Genomic DNA, 8,338 nt, shown 5'->3' with positions numbered 1-8,338 from the left:
AGGAAGTGTTTTGGAAGCTTCCACTCTTAAAGGCTCTGATCTGGAGAATCACACACACCAGACGCTGAGTGATGTGCACACATCACTCAACATCTATAAACATTGTCATACTTGTAGTCACAGATACTGACTTCTGGCTTTTGCATCAATTTTGATATTTTCACAATTTCTAAATAACAAGTAGCATGACAACTACTACCTCATTAATGGTCCATTGATTTAACAGATTTATTTCCATTAAACATGGATTATTCTAGTTGATAAGGTAAAATAGCTTAATAATAGACCTCATTTAATGTGACATTAAGTGATAAATAATAGTGAAGATGTGCCCCTCAGTCTTAAAAACAGATCATTCTGAAATGTATGAATTTATGAAATGTCGTGATGTATTATTCACTCATATAATAATCATCAAAAGCTATAACTAATATTGATTACAATTTTCTGAAGCAGAGAGATCACATAACTCCAGATACTTTGAAAGTAGATTATTGTGACTGCATGTTATCACATATTCACACAAAATAACTGGAAAGAACAACCTTTTTTTTTCTTTTTTAATGATTGCATCCTTGTTTTTGAGTCTTGAGACAGACTGCTGTTTCTGATTATGATTTAAAGCAGGTTATGTTGGCGTCCCTTACATTTAGGATTAACACATCTTCTCTTTTAGCACATTATGTATGTGTGGCAATAAAACTAAATAAAACTGCAATAACAGAGAATTAATCCTTAACTACAAATCAAACAACCTCTCTTTCTGTTGGATAAGAGAAGTTTGGTGGTCTTAATAAATAATGTGTAACCGGGGGAAAAGATTGCAACATGTATTAGACTCTATGTTTCTCTGTTGTTCTGTAGAAATACGAGTTTTGTTGTAACAAAACACATCGTTTCCTGTGTCTGTTTCAGCTTCTAATCCTCTGTTTGTGTTAATACAAGTGTGTAATATATTCAATAATAACACTAAATGTAGCCCAGTGCTGCCTGTAATGACATTGCACTGACAATAATGTGAATATGCAGATGGATACAACACAAACTTTAAACAACTATAATATGTGTTGATCTTATCACGTTTCAGTAGCAACACTTAAAGTTCTGATTTGGTTATTGTAAAGTTTTGATATTTTGAAGATTGAATAGTATTCGTTTTAATGAAAAAGAAAGGGATTGCAGTGTCCTTTATCTGGCCAACAGATAATGAACTCCCTGGTGTCTGATTCACACAGCAGACACTTTGCTCTCTGCTGAGAGCTGTAACCAGAGTTCCGCTGAAGAGGTCGCGCAAGGACTTCTGACGGAGATCAGCCTGTGCGTCAGTGTGTGCGTGCGCGTGTGTGCGTTTGCGCGTGTGTGTGTTTCATTCAATGAAATGCAACACCCCGCTCCTCTGTCTGAAGCCTCTTCGGAAACAGGTTTGATTATATTTAAAAGCTTGACCCAGGAGAGAAACCCAAACAACTGTCTGTTCTAATATTAGCAGTGCGGCTGCGGACTACTATGAATGCTATTATTGTCTGGTGGTCTCGGATATATTCCAAAAGGCAACTCTCATCAAAAGATTTACACTTTTGTCTGCAGTTGGTGGAAAAAATATCAGTTACCAACAAGTAATCTTAATATGAAGCACTGATGCCGAGATAGGCATGTTGGCTGTGGGCCTGTTTGATCATACAGTAATAAAGGCCTTTGATATATGAGTAACATTGACCTTCATTATTATTATTATTATTATGAATATGCTCATTATTAATAATATTATTATTATTATAAAATACGCATACCTAAGGACACAAGTAATGCTTAAAAACGAGCTGTATACCTCAATGTGATATAATGTGATAAAAAAGAATAAAACGATGAAACATTAATTACATTATTCTGCATCAAAACACGAGAAATATAAATGTACACATCAAATCTGATCTGCAGTTTTTGCTCTTGTTTGTCTGCAAAGCAGCACAATTCAGAAGGGCGGTGTTTAATCACACATTCAGACATATCTTCATATTATTAGATTATTGTGGTAAGAGAAAGTTGCTTGTAACGATGTCACCTGACTGGGATTGAAGGAACTTTGGTAAGAAGAAAAAAAAATCTCCCCACCCCCACAGAAGAGGAGACCGCCCACCAGAGACAGTCAACCCGAGACCCCTTATAGATTTAAAAAGAGAGGCTGCATTCTCAGACTGACAGTTATTCAACACTGCCACCTTAAGCAGATTACTTTTGCGCTGCCTGTGTCAAATACGTAGTTCACTTTGCCTCTCCATCATGTTTAGGATGCTGAAACACCACTTTCACCCGGGCTTTTTTCTCTTGTTCATATGGCTTTCTCATCTCATGGAACATCAAAAAGTTCAAGGTAAGATCTCTTCATCAATTTTCCTTAATTATTTCCGTTTTGTAAAACTTCGACATGCTGCCAGGCACAATATGCGTCCGAGTGTCGGATACTTGCTGCAACTGAGAAACTTTTCAAAGTGAGTTTTCTTTTTCCACGCTGATAAAACTCTCTCTGCATCAGACAGTGCGTAAAGCGTCCATAAAACAGGTGCCATATGGGACACTTCAAAGTGACAATATGGCAAGTTTTGCAGCCCAGGCGCACGCACCACGCCGAGCTGGTGCAGCACCCGCTTACAATACCTGAGTATATTGTAATACTTTTGTATGAGCGCTTAGTTTCTAACGATGGTGCAACAAACTTCAGACGATCCACTGTTACTTTATGGACGTGCTAGTTCTGTTTCTTGCCAACATCCACGAATTGTGTGCAAAAATAGCTTTTTGGTGCATTTTCTATTATTTAGTTTAACAAAATAATAAAACTGCAGACTTTTGAATGTATCATTTCTTTTTATATCTTATAGTTCGAACATATATCATAGAAATCTGTCTTCAATTTAAGGAAACACACCAGCCTATGAGCACTTCATGTCATGTGTGTCTGTTTCGGTTTAGACATCCTGCTGTTGTCTGGATCAAATTATATGTTTGTACCAAGGAAATAGGGAAACAGTTCTGCTTTTTATTTTTTACATGTTTAAAATAAACTTTACAAAGGTGTGATAAAAAGCACACTTCTCTAATAATTGTATCATTGTCTGGTGTGTGCATGTCTGGGATGTTGTTCTGAAGCGTTGTAGACGGTGGTGTGTTAAGCTAAAGACCGTGCTTTCTGAAGGAGATTGGCTGCTATTTAACGCCGTCTAGACACTCCACTTTCTGTGCAGTGATAACAAGGAGGCTGTATGAATAAAGGACAACCCCCCTCCAAAGATTATTCTTACTTTTTTGGTTTGTGGCTGCATTGTAAGGGCTGTCAGTCACAGATGGGATAGGCAAGTGTTAACAGTCTAGCAAAAAAAAAAAAATCAGACAAAAATACTGCCGGGAGGGCGAAAGGGAGGGAGGGCGCGTCTCGGATAATACGGCTGTGTGTGTGTCTGGTGCGTCTGGGTCAGCGGTTTCAGACGTTCAGCATGCGACATTTCGAGCTTTTTTTGTGTCTCTGTTTGCAGCTGGGAACTGCTGGTTGCAGCAGGGGAAGAACGGGAGGTGCCAAGTGCTGTACATGCCCGGGATGAGCAGGGAGGAGTGCTGTCGGAGTGGAAGACTGGGGACGTCCTGGACCGAGGAGGATGTCCCCAACAGCACGCTCTTTAGGTGGATGATCTTCAATGGCGGAGCTCCCAATTGCATACCTTGCAAAGGTGGAGGTGCACCCATTTCCCTTCGTTTCCCATAATACACATCCCCAGTCATTTTGTTTAATGCATCCTTAACTGATTTCAGAATACCAAAGTGCGTATACATGTAATCTTTACTCTATGCGAGGATTACGCACAGGTCCAAAATCCCCACAACAAGCATCACCTAACAAATACTTTTTATTTTAGAAACCTGCGATAATGTTGACTGTGGGCCAGGAAAGAGGTGCAAGATGAACAGAAGAAGCAAGCCGCGCTGCGTGTGTGCGCCAGACTGCTCCAACATCACATGGAAAGGACCAGTCTGCGGCTCCGACGGAAAGACCTACAAAGACGAATGCGCACTGCTCAAGGCAAAATGCAAAGGCTACCCCGATCTGGACGTGCAGTACCAGGGAAGGTGCAAGAGTAAGTAGGCTTAAATAAAGAAATCATGTCCACTTCGATTCCATATTTGTTCAAGCTGCATGTACCAAGAACCAGCGGTTTGTTCTTATTTTTATTGTATGTCGTTTCATTTTTCACGAAATCTTCCAATTTCTTTGTCTCGACAGAAACGTGCCGTGACGTCTTGTGCCCCGGCAGTTCCACATGCGTCGTGGACCAGACAAATAACGCGTATTGTGTGACATGTAATCGGATTTGCCCCGAGGTGACGTCGCCGGAGCAGTACCTGTGTGGAAACGACGGGATCGTCTATGCCAGCGCGTGTCACCTGAGACGAGCTACCTGTCTCCTCGGCAGGTCCATCGGAGTGGCTTATGAGGGGAAATGCATCAGTAAGTCTGCAACTAGAGCAGTGAGAGTGTGAAACTCTCCGAGAGTGACGCACTGACTCTGAATATTGTTTAAGAGCATTTCTTCCTGGCCAGCTCTGCAGTTATTCACTGTTCAATTTTGCCAACATTCCACTGATGAGGGGGTCTCAAAGAGAGAGAGAGAGAGAGAGAGAGAGAGAGAGAGAGAGAGTGAGAGAGAGTGTGTTTGGTAGTTGCTTGTGTTTGCTCAAGCAATGATATACATGTTATTATTTCCTGATGTGTTGGCAGCATTATCCCACATGGGAGAGGGGGAGGGAGAAGGAGAGCAAAGCAGGGGAGTGCTGGGGGCCATTGAGTCAGATCTCATCCAGAGAGCAGCCTATAATTTTTGAATGCAATCCAAAACGTGACCCTCCCCAAGACACCCACCCTATAATAGAATTACGTTTTTATACATAGCATATCCAACAGGCAATCTGATCCTACTTGAAAGCATATTTGATAATCCATCTAATCAAACACTTCCCATGTGCTCACTTCTTCCTCTCTCCTTCTAGAGGCCAAGTCTTGTGAGGACATCCAGTGCAGCTCGGGGAAAAAGTGTCTGTGGGATGCTCGGATGAGCCGGGGACGCTGCTCGCTGTGTGATGAGACCTGTCCGGAGAGCAGGACGGAGGAGGCGGTGTGTGCCAGCGACAACACCACCTATCCCAGTGAATGTGCCATGAAGCAAGCTGCTTGTTCAATGGGGGGGCTGCTGGAAGTCAAGCACTCGGGATCTTGCAACTGTAAGTAAATAACAAGCAAAGTTTGAAAAAAAGAAAAGAAACAAAACACCCTCTCCAAGCAAAAGACAATATTCCATGTTGCTTCACCAACAAAAAACTTCCCCTGAGAGTGCCCCCCATTCCAACTTTTCCCAAACTCTCACCCAGCCACACCACCAAGTACAGCTTAATCAAGCAGAAAGGACTTGGGAATAGAAGAACTTGCATGACGTTGTCTTTGTCGTTGGCTTTTGTTCTTGTGTTCTTGTTTTTCTTTCAATTTTACCTTTTTCTCAAATATTCTGCGAAACTAAAAAACAGAGAGCTGAATGAAAAAGCATAACTATATATCAGCACTCTGTGTATGAGTCTTGAACACGCTAACTCCATTAAACTAACAAGCAAAGTATAGAGGAGACTAATTTTGTTTGCAGTGGAACAATCCTGATATTTCAAGTCTAGTTAACTTAATGGTCATGCAAGTGACCTGCAGGAGCAGGTTCACGGAAACCTCATGCAGTTTATTTTTTTAATCAGTTATGATTTTTTAATGCAAGTGGTCGTTTCTTTACAGCTTGTAAATTCCATGGTCACATTGCTAATTTCATGGTTTTTGTGTTTTGTATTATTATTTGTTCTTTTTGTTGCTTTTGGCTGTAATCAATCAATTCAAAATGCACTGCCTCTTGTGACATACACCACACTGCCAACATGTCAATAGGAGCAGAGTACTAGTAAATCATATGATGTGCATAAGGTGATTGTAACATTGGTGCCATGTTAGTAATAATGACAATGGATATTTAACGTTGGTATTCATGTAACTACTTATCTGTAGTCCAGTGAGCCATTCATTCACTCCCAAATCTGGAGGCAAACCACCAACTTGAACAATGGCATCAAGGGAGTATCACATTTACATTCCAAGTTGCTCCTTGTTAGTTTTATTTCTCCTGATGGAGTACCTTACTGTGATTTGCCTGAGGTATGCAATGGAATCCAAGGGACCAACTTTATGATCACCTCATGAGCTGAATGTGATACTTTACAGTGTGCAGGATAAGCATTGGTAGCTTGTAGAACCACACTCTCTTATTTCTCATCTCATCATAAGAAAAAAGTTAACATTTCACAGCTAACCTTTATTGTCCGTGCTGTTTCCAGTGAATGTGTTGTCTACCAGAATATGTATCAGAAATGACAAATCTATTTGGATTGATGAGGGACTACCTGTTTGTTTGTTTTTTGTCACTCTTGCGCTCGCTTTTCTTTTTTTAAATCTATGTGTCCGATGTAAATCTCTTCTGTAAAAAGAAAAGAAAATACCTCAGAACTGTGTTGATGATCTCTGACCTGCTTGCTAAGGCCAGGCTGCGACACAGAGTCCTCCCTCCCTGTACGTGTGAGCCACAAAGTAATAATCCGTGCAAAGAAAACTAGCAAATCCGAGAACACAAGAGTACTTTCTGTGTTATGTGTCTACCTTTAGGAATCTGCCCAAAAGAGACCTGAGCCACTGCAACAAATAGGCAACCAGCCCCCCCTGTAACCCCCACCCCCCATGTCCCATGCACACTTCTCTCCATCATCCCGTTTTATTCCCATGTTGCAGCCCTGACTTGCTATATTTTGTAAATGGAGTTGCATATTTGAGGATGCTAGAGTAATTGTTGAAGTCTTACAGACGCTTCCACCGAGATGCCCACACACAAACATTAACACTTACACACACAAACATCAACACAAGGGAGGCTGTGTGCCAGGGGCTTTGCTGTGAGCTTTTTTTTAAGAACATACAGTGATATTCTGCACTGTTGTGGTCCATATTCATACAACAGCTACCATATATTCTCCCATATAGCCATTACAGAAGACCAGGAGGAGGATGAGGAAGATGAGGACTCAGACTACATGGCCTATGTCCATATATCTTCTATACTGGATGGATAGGCCCCCATCACTAGGGGAACAGTCCTAGGGCAATGAATCATGTCCATACTGTACATTATGTGTATGCTTATTTATTTTTTAAAGAAAAAGGAAGTATACATATAGTTCAGTCTGCTAGATGTTTATTTATACTTTTATGTGTTTTATAATTTATACATTTACAATGTCAGGCTTACTATCTACCATGATATATTGTGTTACCACTCATTTCCCCCTTTTGGTTTACTTTTTTTTTATCATGAAGAAATATATTTGTCCAAAGAGAAGCAGTGTTATTTATTTGTCATGTTACCGTGTAAGTATAAGTCCTCTACAAGCTGTACATTGCATTCCCTGAGCTGTAAAAATCTGCTTGTTTCTGTCTAATCTCTATCACAGATGTTTATGTCACACATACGTAAATGCATGTTTAGGCTGTGTGTTTATTTATTGGGAATATATCAATCATTTTATGTACAGAAGTGTTTCTGGTTTGTTTACAACTCATAATAACTGACCAAAGGGATTATCTCAATGGTTTTGCAAAATAACATTGTAAGAGTTGCAACACAGTAGTGGAAATGGAAAGAAAAAAAGAGCCATTTGTTTTTATTTTTCCTATTTCTTTGTCAATCTTCAGTTTTTGCCCTTTAGATTAGTTTCCACATGGAGAAGACAACTTTAGACATTATTCAGTAGCTTTTATTTTGTCTCACTACATTAGAGCAGAGGTAAGTTTGGGAAGATACTTGATAATTTTAGAAACAATGTGCCAATAACATTTATGTGCTGTCTTCTTGCCAATGTGCTCCATATTGCTCTTGCAGAGCTAAAATAGGACTAACATACTGCAGTACTCAACACTATATTATATCAGACTTCATCACTTGGTTTCTTTTTGTTGTTGTTTTTTTTCTGTTTTTGTTTTTTTTCGTTCTCAGAATACATTGTTGTTTTCAAACATCACAAGAGAAATACAAAATTCTGTTATGAATATATAGTTTTGTATTTTTTATGTAAATGTCATATGTACATACAAAGATTGATGGTATTTGTACAGATATGAAGAGTGAAACAATAAAAGTTTTTTTTCCTTATACTTCTCCTGACTCTGGTGTATTATTGATTTGTGTAGCCTGTAGTTTAACATGTCAACATGTTA

At 39.7% G+C, this 8,338-nt stretch overlaps 1 protein-coding gene across 2 annotated transcripts; it reads left to right on the top strand.

Moving 5' to 3' along the window:
* The first annotated feature begins 2,193 nt into the window (after window positions 1-2,193).
* On the top strand, window positions 2,194-8,275 carry fsta (follistatin a). 2 transcript variants are annotated; one of them, XM_034091883.1, is made up of 6 exons: window positions 2,194-2,371; window positions 3,531-3,722; window positions 3,909-4,127; window positions 4,274-4,498; window positions 5,038-5,268; window positions 7,109-8,275. In XM_034091883.1, the coding sequence occupies exons 1-6, from the start codon at window positions 2,281-2,283 to the stop codon at window positions 7,195-7,197; spliced, it is 1,047 nt and encodes a 348-aa protein (XP_033947774.1). In that variant the 5' UTR covers window positions 2,194-2,280; the 3' UTR covers window positions 7,198-8,275. The 2 variants fall into 2 exon arrangements, with proteins under 2 accessions (XP_033947774.1, XP_033947773.1); XM_034091882.1 differs by having other exon boundaries at window positions 3,531-3,728.
* Window positions 8,276-8,338: the final 63 nt, after the last annotated feature.

This window comes from Pseudochaenichthys georgianus, chromosome 9, assembly GCF_902827115.2.
Source record: "Pseudochaenichthys georgianus chromosome 9, fPseGeo1.2, whole genome shotgun sequence".
NCBI lineage: Eukaryota > Metazoa > Chordata > Actinopteri > Perciformes > Channichthyidae > Pseudochaenichthys > Pseudochaenichthys georgianus.
The sequence above is the reverse complement of the archived record's forward strand: the minus strand, read 5'-3'. Positions and strand labels throughout refer to the sequence as shown.

Coding starts and splice junctions, on each gene's coding strand:
- fsta (XM_034091882.1), top strand. CDS start 2,281: ATGTTTAGGATGCTGAAACACCACTTTCACCCGGGCTTTTTTCTCTTG. Junction 4,128..4,273: donor GTACCAGGGAAGGTGCAAGA/GTAAGTAGGCTT, acceptor TTGTCTCGACAG/AAACGTGCCGTGACGTCTTG. Junction 4,499..5,037: donor TTATGAGGGGAAATGCATCA/GTAAGTCTGCAA, acceptor CTCTCCTTCTAG/AGGCCAAGTCTTGTGAGGAC.